This window comes from Schistocerca serialis, chromosome 3, assembly GCF_023864345.2.
Source record: "Schistocerca serialis cubense isolate TAMUIC-IGC-003099 chromosome 3, iqSchSeri2.2, whole genome shotgun sequence".
Classification (NCBI taxonomy): domain Eukaryota; kingdom Metazoa; phylum Arthropoda; class Insecta; order Orthoptera; family Acrididae; genus Schistocerca; species Schistocerca serialis.
This window is the reverse complement of record NC_064640.1, coordinates 217898534-217920962: the sequence shown is the minus strand read 5'-3', so window position 1 is coordinate 217920962 and position 22429 is coordinate 217898534. Positions and strand designations below refer to the sequence as shown.

The 22429-nt window shown below is 48.7% G+C and overlaps 1 protein-coding gene across 2 annotated transcripts in view; it reads right to left on the bottom strand.

Annotated features, from left to right (window-relative positions):
* The window catches only part of LOC126469949 (cullin-1-like), a 233353-nt gene that overhangs the window by 91645 nt on the left and 119279 nt on the right, over positions 1-22429 (bottom strand). For both annotated transcript variants that reach the window (XM_050097359.1, XM_050097358.1), the window contains exon 6: positions 2908-3016. In XM_050097359.1, coding sequence (XP_049953316.1) covers positions 2908-3016 — 109 coding nt within the window. The remainder of the gene's footprint in view (positions 1-2907; positions 3017-22429) is intronic.

Below are 22429 nucleotides of genomic sequence, written 5' to 3'. Positions count from 1 at the left end.
GACAAGCTTTGATCGGTTAATGCATTGTGCCACAGAAAGTCAGTGATGATACGTTATGGGCATACCATTACATGCCCAAAAACAAGCAGGCCTCTATGGAGTGGAAACATGCTGGTTCCCCAGTATGAAAAAAGTTCTCTGACTCAACCTGCTTGGAAAATGCTTGTGACAGTGCTCTGGGATATGGATGATGTGTTATTGATGGACTCCAGTGAACATGGGACCAGTGTGAATGCTGCAGCTTACATTAAAACTTTGGTTACATTGTATCATGCTGTTTGTGACAAATACAACATTAATGCTGACAATGTCAAACTTCTTCATGACAAAGCTTACCCCCATGATGCTGCTCCTGTCATGAGAAAATTGCCAAATTTGGGTAGTAGGTGCTCTGGTATCCATCATAAAGTTCAGAACTTGCATCATTATACTTTCATCTGTTTGGTACCACGAATAAATTCCTGGCCAGCTAACGCTTTGTAACAGATGCAGAAATGAAATCAGCAGTCCGTAGATGGTTATACTCCAATCAAATGGACTTCTACTAACAGGGAATATCGAAACTGGTACCACAATGGGAGAAATGTGTTGAATAACATTGGTGACTATGAAGAAAAGTAGGTAAAAGATCTAAGTACAACTGTGACTTTTTTGTTTTAATATCTAATAACCCTCTTGGTAATAAAATTATTGTGCATTACTTTCCGATCTTCCCTCACATTATGAGTCTACTTGATGATTTATTCTAATATTGAAACAAAATGGAAACAAGAATAAGTTTCTTTCCTTTTCCAAAAGGCAGCCTACTACTTCCAACTGAACAATTTCTGAGTGGAAAGCCAGAAGGAAGGAAGACATCACCAAAAACAGAGAACAAATTCAGAGGATAAGGATGTTGAAGAAATACAGTTGTGGCCTTATTTGAGAAACTATTATGGCATTTGTTCCACTGATTTCAGAAAATCATGGGAAATCTATATCATGGTGAGCTGGCAGGGATCTAAAACTCATTTCTTGTAAATGTCAGTAAATGGTCCTAACTATTGAGCCATCTTACCTGGCATTGCATAATGCAGCAGATGTCACTGAACCACTGATTGTATGCCTTCGATAAGGTAAATCTACACTCCTGGAAATTGAAATAAGAACACCGTGAATTCATTGTCCCAGGAAGGGGAAACTTTATTGACACATTCCTGGGGTCAGATACATCACATGATCACACTGACAGAACCACAGGCACATAGACACAGGCAACAGAGCATGCACAATGTCGGCACTAGTACAGTGTATATCCACCTTTCGCAGCAATGCAGGCTGCTATTCTCCCATGGAGACGATCGTAGAGATGCTGGATGTAGTTCTGTGGAACGGCTTGCCATGCCATTTCCACCTGGCGCCTCAGTTGGACCAGCGTTCGTGCTGGACGTGCAGACCGCGTGAGACGACGCTTCATCCAGTCCCAAACATGCTCAATGGGGGACAGATCCGGAGATCTTGCTGGCCAGGGTAGTTGACTTACACCTTCTAGAGCACGTTGGGTGGCACGGGATACATGCGGACGTGCATTGTCCTGTTGGAACAGCAAGTTCCCTTGCCGGTCTAGGAATGGTAGAACGATGGGTTCGATGACGGTTTGGATGTACCGTGCACTATTCAGTGTCCCCTCGACGATCACCAGTGGTGTACGGCCAGTGTAGGAGATCGCTCTCCACACCATGATGCCGGGTGTTGGCCCTGTGTGCCTCGGTCGTATGCAGTCCTGATTGTGGCGCTCACCTGCACGGCGCCAAACACGCATACGACCATCATTGGCACCAAGGCAGAAGCGACTCTCATCGCTGAAGATGACACGTCTCCATTCGTCCCTCCATTCACGCCTGTCGCGACACCACTGGAGGCGGGCTGCACGATGTTGGGGCGTGAGCGGAAGACGGCCTAACGGTGTGCGGGACCGTAGCCCAGCTTCATGGAGACGGTTGCGAATGGTCCTCGCCGATACCCCAGGAGCAACAGTGTCCCTAATTTGCTGGGAAGTGGCGGTGCGGTCCCCTACGGCACTGCGTAGGATCCTACGGTCTTGGCGTGCATCCGTGCGTCGCTGCGGTCCGGTCCCAGGTCGACGGGCACGTGCACCTTCCGCCGACCACTGGCGACAACATCGATGTACTGTGGAGACCTCACGCCCCACGTGTTGAGCAATTCGGCGGTACGTCCACCCGGACTCCCGCATGCCCACTATACGCCCTCGCTCAAAGTCCGTCAACTGCACATACGGTTCACGTCCACGCTGTCGCGGCATGCTACCAGTGTTAAAGACTGCGATGGAGCTCCGTATGCCATGGCAAACTGGCTGACACTGACGGCGGCGGTGCACAAATGCTGCGCAGCTAGCGCCATTCGACGGCTAACATTGCGGTTCTTGGTGTGTCCGCTGTGCCGTGCGTGTGATCATTGCTTGTACAGCCCTCTCGCAGTGTCCGAAGCAAGTATGGTGGGTCTGACACACCAGTGTCAATGTGTTCTTTTTTCCATTTCCAGGAGTGTATATTTAGTATAGGAACAAGAAAATGGAGTGTCCCCTCATATTATAATTGAGTGAACTGACAATACTAACTAAAATGATACTTACAAGTAACACATCACAATACATCTTTAGCAGTATATGTCTACAACTGTCTGTAAGATATGGAATATACTGAAAATAATACTAAATGGTTTGCACATATATTGATTTAAAGTTGACTCATTTTGCATAATTACGAAGATCAGTATATAATGAAATACCAGTCTTCATGGAAGTTACAGCAGTCTAATCACAATTTTCTGTTCCACTAAATTTGGTCTCACTGTATTTTTCTATTTTTTAAAAAAATACCATATATACTGCTGCAGCAGTACCAATACCTGTTTGTTCAACTGTTTAAACAAATTATCTCGCCATGTAACTAATGCCAGCTGATACACATCATATACAGTCTTCTTCCCTTCATCACGTTCTCTTCGGACCCAATGTCTGCAAAAAATTAGCAAACTGTCAATTATTCTGAAGCTATATAAAATGAAAATGGAAAGAAGAAACTTATACAATACATTTTTATTTTTAACATAAAGAATATAAGGACAATTTGATAAACTATACATGCTGTTATTCATTAACTAAATCACATGCATGTTATTAGGCTTTAATGTATACACGGTGTCTCAAACATTTTCAGTTAAATTGAAACAGGTGATAGTAAATCCACAACCGATTATATTGAGACAAGGCGTAAATGGTCACTAATGCATATACATTGTGTAATGGACATACACAGGGTACAGCACATAACAACAATGTAGCTAATAGTAATTGTTCAAAGTGATGACCATTTCAATGCATGTATTGCAGTGGCGCATGCACTTGTGCTGCACTCTTGCAAAGATACCGGGTGTCTGTTGTACATTGAAACAGACAGTGGGTGATAAACAGTGTACATTTTCGACCAGAAAACAGAAGACATGCTGTAAATGACTTGAAGGATACAGTGTGGAGAGTAGTGGGGACAAGTATTAGACCCCTATCATAAAGAACGTTTGCAAGCACAGGTATCAATGGATTTTGAGCTCAGCATTAACTTCTGTCAGTGGATTATACACCATGATGCTGTTGTGTCAAACTTCGTACAGTTTGTATTGTTCACACATGAAGCCTCATTCACTCTTGATGGTGTATTCAGCAACTGGGACAGCCATGTCTGGAGTGAGGAAAATTCGCATGCCATTCATAATAGTGGCCACCAGCAACGAGTCTCTGTAAATGTATGTCTGGGCATTGCCCAAGATCATCTAATAGGAACTTGCTTGCTGCCTCCCTGTTTGACTGGTCCACGTTACCTGCATTCCTGCAAGATGTGCTGCCACAGTTCTTGTGAGACTGTACCCCTCGTTGTCCACAAAAGGATGAGGTTTCAACACAATGGTGCACCAGCCTCCTTCCACATTAATGTCCGTGAGCACCTGAACAATATGTACACTCATTGTTGGATTGGAAAGGGAGGTCCTGTCCCAGAGACAGTGTGATCCCCTGATCTGACACCCCTGGACTTGTTCCTCTGGGGTTACATCAAGATATTGGTATCTGATACCCCATAGAAAAGGATGAAGACCTGCTTGCTAGGGTCTAAGTCGTCTGTTTCCTGGTACAACAGACACCGAGGATCTTTGAGGGAGTGAGGCACAACTTCATGTGCCCTTGCTGTGCATGCATTGAGACTGGCAGTCATAACTTTGAACAATTACTATGAGCTATGTTGGTGTCATATTGTGTACACTGTGTGTACCCATAACACAATAAATATGCATTTCTGACCACTGGTTTCCCATCTCAATATAATAGGTTGTGACCCCAACATCATCTGTTTCAATTTTACCCTAAATATTTGAAACAACCTGTTGTCATCCCCTAGGAGACCATTTGGTTTTGTTTACCTTACACACAGAGGAAAATTTACTTTTAATGTATTACACTTTTTGAATATTTGGCATTTCAACAAACCCAATGCTTTCTCTTGTATCACTAGTACATATTATGATGTCTTACCATTTACTACAAATGTTAAGAGTCACTTTGTGTTACAGTTATGCATCCAATTTAATAACAGCCATTGTATTAAGATGTTCAGTTCTCTCTCTACAAAGACAAAATGTATATTCTATCATTCAATTGTTAGCTGTCTTGGTTTGATGACTTAACTTGACAAAGCTCACCAAAGACCTAAACAAATATAATCTACACATACTTAATCACTTATCTGCTTCATTGCAAGGACAACAACACAAGTTATTAAATCTAAAGGCATGTCGAAATTCACTAGGTTGGTCATTGTGAGGTGGAACCAATGCTACTGGTTAGCATTCATTGTCACCACCAGATGTACAGTGGCTCCACAGACTTTACATTCACACATGGATTATGCAGTGGCTGTAATCATTATTTCTATATTTACTTCTCTAATTAGACTAGCTTCCAAAACAGTACGAAAATCCCGCATAACAGGGAAATAAACAGCGCAACCTAATCCTGCTAGCCTTACAATTTCCTTTGGTTCTGCCTGTTTATCATTCAGAGTTCATAGAAGAACATTGATAAAATTTTCATCATTAGTAATATCTCATTTCAGGAATCCTAAATAAGTTGAACAGACCACTAAATAGCATATTTTATTATGGTCTTTCCATTAGGCTATGTCACTGCTTCAGCCAGTATGTGGTTCTGAAAATATACAGTAGACCATTACCAACATCAATTTTTTTGTACTAGTATCAAATCATCAGATGAGCTGTACCCTATTACACTAATGATGTTTCCAATCATCACTGGCAGAAAAAAAAATTGAACAACTCTACCATAGTTTCAGTGAAACATGTCAGCTCTTTAAAAACTCCTGCTGTAGAAACATTCAAAAGCTTGAACAACAGGGCTAAATAAACTTTCATTTCCATTTATAAGCCATACTTTGGCAGAAACCAGTTTCAGCTGGTCTCTAAAATACCTTACAGGCTCAACCTACATTTAAAAAATTCATTCTACCGTGTCACAGATAATAAGTATCATTACTAACAAAACACTTGATCAGAATATACATCTACAACAAGGAACTGGCTACATATAATTTATTAATGGTCTTCAGCCCGACAATGACGCAAACTGAATTTTCACTCTGTAGGAAGTGTGCATTGATTTGAAACTTCTTGGCAGATTAAAACTGTGTACCAGACTAGGCCTCAAACTTGAGATCTGGGATGGGATGACATGCTTGGATAGTTCATTCAGTAAAGCATAAAGCACACACCTGTGTAAGACAAATGTCCCAGGTTTTAGTCCTGCTCCAGCATATAGTTTTTATCTGCCTGGAAGTTTCAAATCAGCATATACTTCACCACAGAGTGAAAATTCAAACTGGAAAGAATCCCCTTGGGTGTGGTTAAGCCTACTCTCTGCTTTTATCATTCCTTCCAGGAGTGTTAGTCCCACAAGGTAGGCAGGAGAATTTCTGTGAAGCTTGTATAATATGGGAAGGAAAAATTGCAGGTGTATGTAGCTACCCATGGTAGTCTATCCCATCAAACCTTTTCATCATAGTTTGAAGCTACATACTGTATTCAAGCCTAACAAACTGATGATTACCTGGGGGTCCTATCCATCAATCCTGTCTTTTAGTTGAATTATGTCACAAATTTCCTTCCCCCAATTTGAATTAGTGCCTCCTCATTAGTTACTCAGTCTACTGATATAATTCCAGACTGAGATATTTTCACTCTGCAGCGGAGTGTGCGCTGATATGAAACTTCCTGGCAGATTAAAACTGTGTGCCCGACCGAGACTCTAACTCGGGACCTTTGCCTCATTCTGGAAACATCCCCCAGGCTGTGGCTAAGCCATGTCTCTGCAATATCCTTTCTTTCAGGAGTGCTAGTTCTGCAAGGTTCGCAGGAGAGCTTCTGTAAAGTTTGGAAGGTAGGAGACGAGGTACTGGCAGAAGTAAAGCTGTGAGTACCGGGCGTGATTCGTGCTTCGGTAGCTCAGTTGGTAGAGCACTTGCCCGCGAAAGGCAAAGGTCCCGAGTTCGAGTCTCGGTCGGGCACACAGTTTTAATCTGCCAGGAAGTTTCATACTGATATAATCTTCAGCATTCTTCTGTAGCATCAAATCTCAAATGCTTATATTTTCTTCTAGTCTGATGGATTTATTGTCTATGTTTCAATTCTGTACAAGGCCAGTTCCATAAAAATACCTTCAGAAGGAACTTCTCAACATATAAATTTACATTCAATATTCCAAATTTATGGTTTTTTGGAAACTCTTTTCTTGTTATTACAAATCTGCATTTGACATCCTCTCTGCTCCGGTCAGCATCAGTTATTTTATTGCACAACTCATCGAGTACATTTAGTTATTGCATACTGGTAGAGTCATGCGTGACGCTGTATCAAAGATGACTGAGACTGCTTATCGACTTTTGTGATTGTTCAAGATGCTAAACTGCAGTAGCAATTCTTGTAAATGAATTAAAGGAGCAGCTTATTATATCCTCAATTGTGGAAGCTATTTATGTATTTGTTTTCTTTGGAAATATGAACCTGCAAACTTTTGGGGAAAAAAGAAGCTCACAATTCAGTTTGTAAACAGTAAATTGAGAACTAAGTCCATCAACATCATAGTGGAACAGTCAATTAAACAAAGTTATGCAGAGGCAGAGGTTCTATGTTCATAATTGCTTGGGGTTAAATTTTTTTTAAAGGTGAAAATTGCCTCCAAGTAGCAGCGTGGTATGGAGTCCACATTAAACTTGACACAAGTAGGGAATTAACTTCAGAAATGATCCAGTTGTCAAAATTAAAGATTGAAATGTCTCACGCCAAAGCATATCCTCCATATTGTCAACCAGTTACAAGTGTAGTGAAGAACTGCATCAGTGTTTAAGGTACATACTGGCCTGTCGCTTTCACACTAGGTATTTGTTCACACCACATAAAAATCTGGAAGCAGACATTCTGGCAGCAAATGTTCTAGAAACAACCGAGCCACATATATAAGGGAAGCAGAGTCACTGCCAGGTAGTATTCCAAGCCGTGATGCCATACCGAGCGGACCACAGTGAAGAAGCGAAGGGTGTGGCGGATCGCCGTCCGGCAGAGCCTGCTGCATTATGCGACCTCACTCTCAGCTGAGGCAGCGAGTGGTACGGCGGACAGCCGTATGGTGGGGCTTGCCTCGTCAGCGGCCACAAACCGCCGTCCACCTATGTCTGACAGGTCCAGAAGGACTGGCGTTACACAGAAAGGCAAGCGCACACTTTCGGCGGATGGGGGCATGCCTCTGCATGCCATAGCCGGTGTGCTCGATGTTCGTGGCCCTCCAGGCATACCCTTGGCTTCGCGCGCGCCACAGTTGGCCATTCCCCAGCCGCAAGCCGAAACAGAGTCAGCTCCTGCACCTGAGGACACCACTTCACCGGAGACAGCCCCTGCAAAGGACCCAGGCCACACGCCGGAAGCGGAAAGGCAGCTCGCCTTCCTGATGGGCCTCATCCCAGGCACCAACCCGTCTTCCGAAACAATGGAAGGTAGCAGCACTCTCGTAAGTGGCCAGCAGATGTGAGCACGGAAACTGACTTGAAGAGGTCCGCCACTAGCACGTCTAGTAGCAAGCCCACGCTCCGCACCCAGCGGAAGGTGTCGCGGAAGGGATCCAGGATCCTTCCCCCAACTGTAGACAATGAGGGTTTTATGCAGCCCTCTTGTAAGCACACAGCTGGGGCTGTGGTGCTCGCACAACAGTCAGCAGTCAACACCGGCAACCGGTTCTCTGGCCTCTCTAGCGATGCCATCGAGCACATGGAGAGCCAGCAGCAGCAGCAGAAGTTGCCCCCACCACCTGCCATGGTCATCAAGTGGACTGGCGGCTTCCAAGAATTCCAAGAGAAGATCAAAGCTGCAGTCAAAGGGAATGTGACATTCCAAGTCGCAGGGCGGGACTTGCATCGTGTTATCATGAAGACTGCAGAGTACTACTGTGGGGTCTGGACCTCACCAAGAGAGAGGGACTGCACAGTTTCACCTACTCCTCAGAGCCAGTGAAGACTCTTAAAGTCGTCTTCCGCAAGCTCCCGTTCAGCATGGACCCTGGGTACCTGCAGGAGCTGCTTGAGGACCTGGGCTTCCCGATACACACCACGGAGTGTATGAAGTTACCCAGGGACCACTCTGACATGCCACTGTTTATGGCAGTTCTCGATGACACCGTCGAGAACTGCAAAATCTTCCAGCAGACCCACGTGACCAATGTCAGCATCACTGTGGAAAAGCTGCACAGGAGACGCGGCCCGCCGCAGTGCTTCAATTGCCAGGGCCTGGACCTCGTGGCGAAGTACTGCAAGATGCCTCCCCACTGTGGCAAACACGCAGGGGACCATCCCAGTCGGGAATGCAAGATTCCGAGGACAGACATGCCCACATGCAGCCATTGTGGCGAGAAACATGTGTCGTGTTACTGCGGCTGCACTGCCTTCTGGCATGCCGCCGCAAAAAGAGGACAGCTGGCACAATCCACACTGGTATGAACAGGGAGGAGCTACGCTTCCGCTGCCACTGATAAGGCACCCGACAAGTCGGTTGAGCAGCGTCCTGCCGCCCCCGCTGACGTCCAGGTGCGTGGCAGGCAGTCATTAGTCAGCAGCGGTAGTCATCCACGGGCGCAGACCACCGACGCGGCAAATAACGACGGACAACGGCCTGGATTCTTCCTCTGTGGTTACTTGCCCGCTCACAGCGGAGCAAGTATATAAAGTCCTGACACGTTTACATACATAACAGGACTATCCGCAGCGCGCTGCTGACGAATGAGCTGAGAGCAAGTTCAAGCAGTACCTCCTGTCCATCGGATGCGTGGCCAGAGAAGTGGTGAGATTACCGCTGGGAGCCCCACCAGGCATGTCGACAGAAGATGACACTGCCCTGCCAGGGGCAGCCCCTACGGGTGTTGCGCCACGGGTCAGTTACGCAAGAAACTGCTGCACCTCTGGTTGCCCCATTGGCCTCTCCCGATCAAGAGGCCACTGCAGCACCGGACACTGTCCTGCCAGGCATGACGAAAGAAGACGTCACCACTCTGCCAGTTGACGCCGACAACAACAGGATGGAGGACATAGTAGAGGCCAATCTTGGCGATCTGTTGGAGGCAGAAACCATGGATACCTCTCAGCCCTCTAGAAAGAGGCCTGCAGCCACGGAGGACGACGACTCCTCCACATTTTCTCAGTCTGTTTGCAGGAGGAGCCAGAAGCAGAAGATGGCAGACGACCCTGCCCCCACTGAGGCAGACCAGGCGCCAGACGACGGGATCACCGTCCTGAAGCGGCGGCACACTGCTCAGGCCAAACGGTTCGAAATGAACTCATTCATCGACGTCAACGAGCCAGAGGCCATGGAGGCCACTGAGCCACCTAAGAGGTGGGCACCCGCCCCACCACCGATAACTGTTTCATGGAAGGACACCTACAAGTCCTTCCTTGATAAAATTCAGACAGTCACGTCCATTGCCAATGTCAAATGTGTCGGACGAGACCTATACCGGGTTTCGATGGCACCTTGGATGACTACCGAGCAGCCATGAAGATCACAGAGAACGGCAAGCTACACGGTTTTACGCATAATGCAGAGCCCCTGTAGCAGCTGAAAAAGGTCTTCCGCCACCTCCCACTGCGAATGGAGACTTCGCATCTCAAAGACGAACTGGCGGGGCTGGACTACATGGCCAGCTCCGTGACCATCATGAAGTCGCCCAGGACGAGGTGAGATATGCCTTTTTTCCTAGTTGTACTCCCAGACAACTTCGAAAACAGGAAAGTCTTTCAGTTGCAGATGGTGGCCCAGATTGGCGTGGAAGTGGAGCGACTCACGGCCAAGGGGAGGCGCGCCCAGTGCTTCTCCTTCCAGGGCCTTGATCACGTGGCGAGCTTCTGCTCCGTGCCGCCCCACTGCGTCAAGTGCGCCGACTCCCACCAGAGTCGGGACTGCACCAAGAAGAGAGAGGAGGCGCCAGAGTGCTGCAACTGTAGCGAGCCACATGTGGCGAGCTACAGAGGCTGCGCTGCATTCCGACGCTGCCCACAGCAGAAAGGACGGACAGCAACTGCCAGGAAGGTGCAACCTGGCACCAGCTGCGCCTCTGCTACAAAGGGGGAGTCCGCTAACTTCACCATGGGACGACAAGTGGCCTTCCCACCACTTCCACAACAGGACTCGAACGAGACCGCACCAGCCACCACGCCTGGCTCGTCGACCCCACCAGTTGACTCCCAGGCCGGCCACCACAATGGCGGACGACGCACTGCCCGTCCACTCAACACTCTCGTGCCTCAGGCTGCAGGGCACGCGGCCCAGCGAACGGACGTGACGGCGACGCCGCGCCCTGCCGCCCCCGCACACACAGCTGCGGCTGCACCCGCACCATCAACAGGGCCAGGAGCTGCAGACCTGGGAGCTCTTCTGGGCTCCCTCTCTGCCCTGCTCCAACAACTTCCCGTGCTAGTCATGGCAGTCACGGAGGCCCTGCAGGCTGCTACCGTCACCACGAAGCCCACCATGGATAGTCGACTCATACATGGACTGAACGTTTGCAGCTTCAATGCAGACAGCTTGTTCCCCCAACAAGGTGAGTTTCGCCAGTTCATGCTGGACGAGGCCATTGACCTCTGCCTGGTCTGCGAAACTCACCTTAAACCAGGGGTCTACGTGCATGTACCGCAATGACAGGCCAACAGCCAGCAGGGGCACCACCATCTACATCCGTGCATCACTCACGCACCACCAGGTGCAGCTCCCGGATCTGGCCACCCTGGAAGCCACCGGGGTGACTGGTACCACGACAGCTGGGCAGATCATGTTTGTGGCAGTATACAGGCCACCCCGCGGACACCTCCAGGAGGCAGACGTCGACGTGCTGCTGGCATTTGGGGGGAGCGTGTTCATTGCGGGTGATTTCAATGCGAAGCACCCGGAATGGAACTCCCGCCTCACGAATGTCAGTGGCCGTCGACTTTCCTGCGCTGCCCAGAGAACGGCGCCCAGGTCCTGGGCCCACAGGAGCACACAATCTACCCGGCCAGGGGACGGCCAGACGTGCTCGATGTCGCAGTCATAAAAGGCATCAGGCACCACACAACCACCTCCACACAGTGTGCGCTGTCGTCGGACCACCTGCCGGTGGTCTTCGCCATAGATGTCGCCGGAGCCACGCTGCCACCATGCCGACAGACATACCGGCACATGGACTGTGAGCGGTTCCAGGAGACAGTCCTGGAATCGATCGCGGACACAGATGGCAAAGCAGGTGTCCTGGGGGACCAATTCGAGTCATCATTCACCCCGGTGGGCGACAATCTGGATGAAGACCACATCCAGCGGGTAGCCGAGCAACTCCCGGTGTTCCTGGAGGCAAGGGACGACGGAGACGTAATCGACGCCATCTCCGAGCCGGAGGTGGCTGCACAGCTGAAGGCGCTCAACACTAGGGAGCTCGGAGGCGCTGATGGGGTCACCAACCACCTGCTGAAAAACCTGCTGGCAGGGGCCCATCTGCTGCTGGCGGGTATCTTCAACCAGGTCCTTCGCTCGGGTGTCTACCCCTCTGTGTGGAAACACGCAGAGGTGGTGGCCATCCCCAAAGCGAACAAGGATCCACGTGACGCCGCAAACTACAGACCCATCAGCCTGCTACCGGCACTCTCCAAAGTGTTCAAACGCCTCTACGCCAGGCGCCTGCTTCGCCACATGACAGCAGAAGGAGTGATACTGGACGAGCAGTTCGGTTTCCGGAGGGGACACTCCACAGTTCACCAGCTGATACGGCTGGTGGAAGAGGCCATGTGCGCCCTGGAAACTTGGGAATACCTTGGAGCAGTGTTCCTCGACGTCCTCAGGGCATTCGACTCCATGTGGCACAACAGCCTCGTGTACAAACGTTTTACGCATGGGGTTCTGACGTCACATGGGGTCCTACTCCGACTGTATCTGGCCGACAGGACTTTCCACGTCCAGCTGGACGAGGGGATGTCCACACACTGACCCATACGTGCTTGAGTGCAGCAGGGGTCCGTTCTCGGCCCACAACTCTACTCTCTATTCACTGTTGACGCTCCGCAAGTGGCGCCAGTGAAGTTGCCACTATACGCCGACGACTCGGCACTATTCGTGCGGAGTATGAAGGTGGTCGAGATGCGCCGCCTGCTCCAGCGTGGATGTGAGGCCTTCGGTGCGTGGTCGACTAAGTGACACCTGAAACAGAATGTGGTGAAAAGCCAGGCAGTGGTGTTCACACAAAGACCACTGCCACCCGATCTTCCGCCAGTCACCATCACGGGAAGCCCCGTCCTATGGAGCAAGACTGGCCACTACCTGGGAATCACATCGAGAATGTCAGGGGCAGAGCAATAGGGCGCCTATGCGTTCTGTACCCTCTGCTCAACTCGTCGTCTGCCTTGCCTCTCCACCACGGCATCACGCTATATCTGGCACTGGTTGGTCCAGTGCTGGAATATGTGGCCGTGGTGTGGGGCAACGCACCCGACACACGCATCAACAAGCTGCAGAGGGTGCAGAACAGGGCGCTCGAGCTCGCACTGCGCCTGCCGAGGCTCTATTCGACTGCTCGGCTGCACCAGCAAACAGGCATCCCGTTCCTCCGTGACCGATTTAAACAATCGGCGCGAGTCTTCTATGAGCAGGCTGAACGGTCTGACAATAGGCTCATTAGGGACCCTATTCACCACAGGCCAACCACGTGTTGGCCTGACCTGTTACGAGAGTAATATCTCGTGACAGAGCAAGGACAACACTCCCCAGAAAACACCTCAGGCCAATTCGGACCGTGAGGAAGCCACTCCACAAAAATAGGTTTATGCAGGAATAGCAGTGTATGTTTAGCCTGCCCCCTTCACGAGTCAGGGCAGACTCGTATGGTTAAGTGACAGTGACAGTGACAGTGTTTGAGCCCAGGAAGCGGCACTGACACGACATCCACAGTGAACGTCGCGGATGATGTCAGGGCCTTGAGGGAGGACTTCAAGCAGCTCCTGCAACAACTCCCGCCGATGTTTGAGTCTGCAGTGCAGTCGGCCGCCCAGGCCAACACCACAACAGGTGTTTCCACACCCAAAAATGGATAAACACATCCAGGGTCTAACCGTTTGTGTGTGGAACGCAAACAGCATTCGTTCCCAAGCGGGAGAATTTCGCCAGTTTCTGCGGGACGAACATGTGGACGTCTGTCTCGTCATAGAAACTTGGCTGAAGCTGGGAGTGGACGTACGGGAGGCGAACTGTCGCCGATACTGCACCGACCGGGCCACCCACAACGGCGGTATACGTTAAGACGTCGTTGCGTCACCACCAGGTGCAACTCCCCAAGACGCTGGCGTCATGGTCAACACTTCCGTGGGCCCGTAACATTCGTGGCGGCCTACCGACAGCCGTCAGGACACCTCTACTTCAGGGACGTCGAGACGCTGCTGTCAATGCGCGGGAATCTGTTCATCGGCGGCGATATCAACGCAAAACACCCGGAGTGGAACTCCAGGGTCACCACCATCAGACGGCTACTCCGGGTCGTTAATGACCACGGCACCATGGTGTTAGGTCCCTTTGACCCCACGCACTACCCGATACGCGGCCGTCCCGACGTGCTTGACATCGCGATCGTGAAAGGGGCAGCACACAACACGATCGCGACCACTTGCTGTGCCTTGTCTTCCGATCACCTGCCAGTGATCTTTGACCTGGACACAGACGGAATGGCACCACCTGACCATCGCAGCGCCGCTCAACACCAACTGGGCGCACTTTCAGCAGCACCTGGCAGACAGTCACAGCTACACCCGATCCCAACGAGGAGGGGGTGGATGCAGCAGTACTAGCAGCATTCACCCACTACATACTTGCGGCGGCAGATGCAGCAGCGCCGCGGGGACTGCAGAAGCCGAAAGAGAACTCCAAACAGCTTCCGTCTGACATCCTGGAGTCGATCTGTGTGAAGAACTGCGTGTTTCGTGAGTGGCAGATCATGCGAAACCCCGCCACTTAGCGGCTGCTCAACCGCCTGCGCTGGGAGTTTCGGCGGCCGTCGGCCACCACCGAAATCGGGACTGGGCTGGCAAAATAGCCACGCTCAGAATCGACGACGGTAGCGCCTGGGCCGTGACCAGGAACTTTCTGAGCAAGGGCCAGCGCATCCTGCCGCTACAAGTTGGTCATGACGTCGCTGCAGAGCCAGACATGAAGACCAGCGTGCTGGCAGACACCTTTGTGGATAATTTCACGACAATGGACGACGTTGCCGACGACAACGCAATCCAGGAGGTGCACGAGCGTCTCCCGCCGTACCTAAATCAACAGGAGGAGGGCGTCATTGAACCCACCACTGAGGATGAAGTGCAACGTCACCTCGCCTTCCTACAGCCCAGGAAGGCAGGGGGATGCGACAAGATCGACAACGCACCGCTGAAGAAGCTGCCGCCGGAAGCAGTGCGCGTTGTCACGGTAACCTTCAACGCCATCTTTCGCACAGGCGCCTACCCCGTGGCGTGGAAACACGCCGAGGTGGTCGCCATTCCGAAGGCTGGCAAAGACCCCAAGCTGGCGCACAACTATCGCCCGATAAGACTCCTGCCTTTGCTCTGGAAGACCTTCGTGAGGATATTCGCCAAACGGCTGCAGCGTCACGTCAGAGAAGAACGCCTGCTTCCTGACGAGCAGTTTGGCTTCCGCAGTGGGCATTCGACACATCATCAGCTACTGCGACTGGTGGAGCAGGCGATGGGGGCCCTGGAGTGTCGCGAGAACCTTGGGGCGGTGCTCCTTGACGTCTCCAAGGCCTTTGATAGTGTGTGGCACGACGGCCTCCTGTATAAGCTGCTGGTACAGGGGGTACCCGTGTCGCACGTCCGCCTTCTCCAGTCATACCTGCACGGGCGCACTTTCCATGTGCGTGCTGACAGTGGCGTATCAACAGCGCGCCACATCCGAGGTGGAGTACCGCAGGGGTCCATGCTTGGCCCCCTTCTGTACTCCCTCTTCGCTGCCGATGTCCCGAAGGCGACACCGAGGGTACATCTGGCGCTCTACGCCGACGATACCGCGCTGTGTACGCGCAGCTGATGCACCACCGCCTGCAGCTTGCCTGCAACGAGGTCGGAGCACGGGCCACGAAATGGCGGCTTAAGTTCAACGCCGGGAAGAGCCAGGCGGTGGTGGTTACGTGCCGCCGCATACCCGACGCGCTGCCGCAAGTACGGATCATGGGAGGCCCCACCCCATGGTCGCGCACTGGAACATACCTCGGCGTCACCCTGCATCGACGCCTGACCTGGGGTCCACACATCCGGGAGCTCAGGGGCCGAGCGCTTGGACGGATGCGCTCGTTGTATCCCCTCCTCAACCCTACGACGACGCTGCTCCCTCACTGTGACCTCACGCTCTATCTAGCACTCATCACGCCGGTGCTAGAGAATGCGTCCGTGGTGTGGGGAAACGCTGCAGATACCCACCTCCAGACGTTGCAACGAGTGCAGAACAAAGCCCTTCGGCCGGCGCTCCACCTGCCAAGGGATTACGACACTCGTCTGCTGCTCGACATCGCGGGCGTTCTGACGTTGAAGCGCTGCTTCTACGAGTCGGCGAGGACGTCACACAACCTGCTGGTCAGTGGAGTGGGAAACCAACTCCACTGGCGGCCAGCGACCAGATGGCCTGACCTGCTGCTGGAATAACGTCCAGGCAGCAAGAGAAGAGGAACTGCTGTAGTGACAAAGAGAAGACAAACCAAAAAGAGAGGACCACACACCTACTGTGAATCTACGCTGCAGGAACAGCAAGCCCTGATTAACCTGCTCCAAACGTGCACTGAATGCACGTGAGTCACAAACGCAACGTAATGCGCCAGGTAGTCAGTTTGAAAGCTACACTCGTCGCGATAACTTGTAAGTGATAAAAAGTGAACAACTGCAATTATTGGCTATTACCTTGGACTTCAGTCAGTATTGTGCTTAGTGATATTAGAAATATGCGGAGTGTGACCAAGTGTATTTTAGCGCTAAGTGTACTAGTGTTGCATTTTTCAGTGAGAATAAAGTGTTTATTCGAGAATAAAAAATGGTTCAAATGGCTCTGAGCACTATGGGACTCAACATCTTAGGTCATAAGTCCCCTAGAACTTAGAACTACTTAAACCTAACCAACCTAAGGACATCACACACACCCATGCCCGAGGCAGGATTCGAACCCGCGACCGCAGCAGTCCCGTGGTTCCGGACGGCAGCGCCAGAACCGCTAGACCACCGCGGCCGGCTATTCGAGAATAATTGGCACCAAATTCACCTACGTCATAACAATATAATAAAATGGATCATTATGTAAAAATAAAAGTAAAAACATTTGAAGATGCCGGTCACCATTCAGCTGCAAAACACCAGCAGATGTACAGGCAGAGCCCAGCACTTCATCGAAACTTCCACAACAAAGTTCATTGACTGGTTCCTTTAATCCCATGGATATTGGCAATTATTTAGACATATTAGCGTCAGGGAATATTAGTGATGATATAAAACACAAGCTTCTCACAACTTCAAGGAAAACTGAAAAAGGTTATATCTTTCCTACTTCCGAGCACAACACGATGAGACGGGTTGAACGCAGACAAGTGCACGATAATCACTTTGGACAGTATCTGTGGCTGGCGTTCTCACTACTTAAAAAGGGACTTCTTTGCATTAACTGTTCAATTTTTGTGTGTAATAAAATGGTTGGAGGAAAGAAATCCATTATCATCAAGAAACTTATGACTGCACCACTAACAAAGTTTGCCAGACTTACTGGTAAAGATGGTGACCTTGAGACCCACTCTCAGCTCAAGTACCACGTTGAAGCGTCAACAGATGCAAAATTATTTTTCGCGACACGAGACAACCGCGAACTTGAGGTCATAAATCAATTGTCAAGACAGAAAATGGAAAGAATTAGGGAAAACAGAGACCGTTTTGTAACTATAATAAAAATAATCATATTTCATGGAAAGCAAAATATCCTTCTGCGGGGGCATAGAGATGATAGGATTCTGTTAGAAAACGAAAGTGATCGTGAAAGTATAGTGAGTAACGAGGGAAACTTTAGAGCTCTTCTAAGATTTAGAACTGACGCTGGAGACTTGCAAGTAAAACATCACCTTGAGACCACTAAAGCGAACGCCACTTACATAAGTAAAAAAAACCTTTAACAAACTTATTCCATGCTGTGAAACAGTTATGTTATCACGAATACTGGAGGAAATAAAAGATTCTCGTTATTACAGCATAATCTTCGATGAGACTACGGACATAGCGCACATCTCCCAATTGAGTTTAGCTGCAAGATATGTTGATGGTGACAGCAAAGTACACGAAAGATTTTTGGGTTTCGTTGACATCCATAAAAACAATGAGTGTAGTGGAAACACTGATGACGAACCTCAAGAGGGTCAAGATGAAGAGCGTAGCGTAACTGGTGAAGTATTAGGGACTACGATTCTAAGGAGAATGGAAAGGCTTTCTCTGTCACTGGAGAACTGTGTAGATATAGGCTCTCCGCAACATTGAAGAGTCACCTAAAACTCTCGCTGCAGTCACATTGTCAAACGAGATGGGTTGAGCGACATGATGGTGTTACTCGATTCGCAGCTGATCTCGGAAGACTTTTGCAAAGTCCTTAAAGAAATACAGTGTTCGAGGGATAGAACAACAGCTGCCAAAGCCAATATTCTCCTTCGAGCTTTCTCTAATTGCGAGTTTATCCTCACTCTGTTTACACTAAGTGACATTATAAACATAACATATCCAGTCAGCAAAATCTTACAAGACCCTAGCTTGGACATCGCGACAGCAAAAGCAAAATTACACTACTGGCCATTAAAATTGCTACACCACGAAAATGACGTCCTACAGACGCGAAATTTAACCGACAGGAATAAGATGCTGTGATATGCAAATGATTAGCTTTTCAGGTTGGCGCCGGTGGCGATACCTACAACGTGCTGACATGAGGAAAGTTTCCAACCGATTTCTCATACACAAACAGCAGTTGACCGGCGTTGCCTGGTCAAACGTTGTTGTGATGCCTCGTGTAAGGAGGAGAAATGCGTACCATCACATTTCCGACTTTGATAAAGGTCGGATTGTAGCCTATCGCGATTGCGGTTTATCGTATCACGACATTGCTGCTCGCGTTGGTCGAGATCCAATGACTGTTAGCAGAATATGGAATCGGTGGGTTCAGGAGGGTAATACAGAACGCCGTGCTGCATCCCAACGGCCTCGTATCACTAGCAGTCGAGATGACATGCATCTTATCCTCATGGCTGTAACGGATCGTGCACCCACGTCTCGATCCCTGAGTCAACAGATGTGGACGTTTGCAAGACAACAACCATCTGCACGAACAGTTCGACGACGTTTGCAGCAGCATCGACTATCAGTTCGGAGACCATGGCTGTGCTTACCCTTGATGCGGCATCACTGACAGGAGCGCCTGCGATGGTGTACTCAACGACGAACCTGGGTGCATGAATGGCAAAACGTCTATTTTTCGGATGAATCCATCAGCATCATGATGGTCGCATCCGTGTTTGGCGACATCGCGGTGAATGCACATTGGAAGTGTGTATTCGTCATCGCCATACTGGCGTATCACCCGGCGTGATGGTATGGGGTGCCATTGGTTACACGTCTCGGTCACCTCTTGTTCGCATTGACGGCACTTTGAACAGTGGACGTTACATTTCAGATGTGTTACGACCCGTGGCTCTACCTTTCATTCGATCCATGCGAAACCCTACATTTCAGCAGGATAATGCACGACCGCATGTTTCAGGTCCTGTACGGGCGTTTCTGGATACAGAAAATGTTCGACTACTGCCCTGGCCAGCACATTCTCCAGATCTCTCACCGATTGAAAACGTCTGGTCAATGGTGGTTGAAAAAAAAAAGCTCAAATGTGTGTGAAATCTTATGGGACTCAAATCCTAAGGTCATCAGGCCCTAAGCTTACATACTACTTAACCTAAATTATCCTGAGCACAAACACACACACCCATGCCCGAGGGAGGACTCGAACCTCCGCCGGGACCAGCCGCACAGTCCGACTGCAGCGCCTCAGACCGCTCGGCTAATCCCGCGTGGCTCAATGGTGGCCGAGCAACTGGCTCATCACAATACGCTAGTCACTACTCTTGATGAACTGTGGTATCGTGTTGAAGCTGCATGGGTAGCTGTACCTGTACACGCCATCCAAGCTCTGTTTGTATCATCTGAATTTCTTCTTGGTGTAGCAATTTTAATGGCCAGTAGTGTAGATTCGACACTCAAGGTGTACGACAGTATGAGAGCTAGTGTTGATAGCCACTTTGCTCGTATTGTTGAAGAGGCGAAGACAGTTATGGAACAAATAGACCTGGAGATGAGTGATCCTCGTCCTACACGCAGACAAAGACACAGGGAAAACTGCAATCATAATTACGACATATTGGAAAATAACTGTTTTTATTCCAACGCTGGACCATATGACATGAGAGAACGTTCTGCTGAAGAAAATATTTATCATTTAAAATTCAACTTCCTTTTGCCCTCACAACTACTGAACTATGACGGTAATGATCTAGCAAATAAATTGAATCAGTGCTTAACCGTACTACCGCTCTCTGAAGAAGAATCACTCTTGGTGATTAAAAAGAGACTAATGGGAGAGATTCTTCAATACAAGCAAACGAGCATAAACGCCCTTAATGATTGTGATACTGTTATGCAAGTGTTGTCTGTTTCTCCCAGATCTGACTATCCTACTTTGCACACGCTGTACAAGATATTTGCGTGTCTACCTGCATCTGTTGCTACAGTAGAAAGAAATTTTTCAACATTGCGGCGTACAGAGACACATGGCTGAATTCGACGATGAAGGAGGATCGACTTAATGGCTTAGCTCTGTTGAACACTCAGTCTGACATTGATTATCAGAGTTCATCATTTAAGAAAGAGAACCACAATTGTAACTTTTTTATATCATAAGATGGCATTGTATAGAAAGCAGATGACAGTTCTAAGAGTCGAGGGACATGAAAGGGAAGCAGTTGTTGGGAAGGGAGTGAGACAGGCTTGTAGCCTCTCCCCAATGCTATTCAGTCTGTATATGGAGCAAGCAGTAAAGGAAACAAAAGAAAAGTCCGGAGTAGGCATTAAAATCCATGGAGAAGAAATAAAAACATTAAGGTTCGCCGATGACATTGTAATTCTGCCAGAGGCAGGAAAGGACTTGGAAGAGCAGTTGAACGGAATGGACAGTGTCTTGAAAAGAGGGTATAAGATGAACATCAACATAAGCAAAACGAGGATAATGGAATGTAGTCGAATTGAGTCGGGTGATGCTGAGGGAATTAGATTAGGAAATGAGACACTTAAAGTAGTGAAGGAGTTTTGCTATTTGGGGAGCAAAATAACTGATGATGGTCGAAGTAGAGAGGATATAAAATGTAGACTGGCAATGGCAAGGAAAGCGTTTCTGGAGAAGAGAAATTTGTTAACATCAAGTATAGATTCAAGTGTCAGGAAATCGTTTCTGAAAGTATTTGTATGGAGTGTAGCCATGTATGGAAGTGAAACATGGACGATAAATAGTTTAGACAAGAAAAGAATAGAAGCTTTCGAAATGTTGTGCTACAGAAGAATGCTGAAGGTTAGATGGGTAGATCACATAACTAATGAGGAAGTATTGAATAGGATTGGGGAGAAGAGAAGTTTGTGGCACACCTTGACTAGAAGAAGTGATCGGTTGGTAGTACATGTTCTGAGGCATCAAGGGATCACCAGTTTAGTATTGGAGGGCAGCGTGGAGGGTAAAAATCGTAGATGGAAACCAAGAGATGAATACACTAAACAGATTCAGAAGGATGTAGGCTGCAGTAGGTACTGGGAGATGAAGAAGCTTGCACAGGATAGAGTATCATGGAGAGCTGCATCAAACCAGTCTCAGGACTGAAGACCACAACAACAACAAGATGGCATTGTCTTGTCTTTGTGTATAATCAGTTTAAATAAAACTCTCTTAAACTTTGTATGTGACTCGATTATTTTGTATTGTGGTAAACGTAAAGGTAGCGCAAGATATCTTCAGCGCCGCCTCCATGAGGTTGTTCTGTATCCGCCACTGGTTTAGCGTAGACTCCGCTTCACATTGCTACTTGGCGGCAATTTTCGCATTAAAAAAAGTTATCCTCAGGAGTTTCCAACATGGTACTTCTTTCACCGCATAACTTCATTTAGGTGCTGTGCTGCTTTGACGTTCATACAGCGTTTCCCAAATTCACCATTTACAAAGCCAATTGTGAGATCCTTTTTTCTAACAGTCGGCAGATTTACATTTTCAAAGAAAATAATGACATCAATAACTTTAAAAAACGCAGTGAGTATAATAATTGAAGATATAATGAGCTGCTCCTTTAATTCGTCTGCAAAAATGGCTATCACAGTTTGGCGTCTCGGACGACCACAAAGTCGATATGCTGTTTCTGTCGTCTTCAATACGGCGTGTACATGTCATAATGACGTCACGCGTGCCTCTACCATCGTTCACCCACAGCAAAAGTAGTCTATGAGTTGTGCAACAAAAAAACTGATGATGGCCGAAGCAGAGCGGGTATAGTGCAGATTTGTAATAGCAAGAAAAGCACTCTTTCCCAGAAACAGAAATTTGTGAATTTTGAATATAAATTTATATGTTAAGAAGTTCCTTCTGAAGGTATTTTTGTGGAGCTAGTCTTGTACAGAAGTGAAACATGGACAATAAACCCATCAGACAAGAAGAAAATACAAGC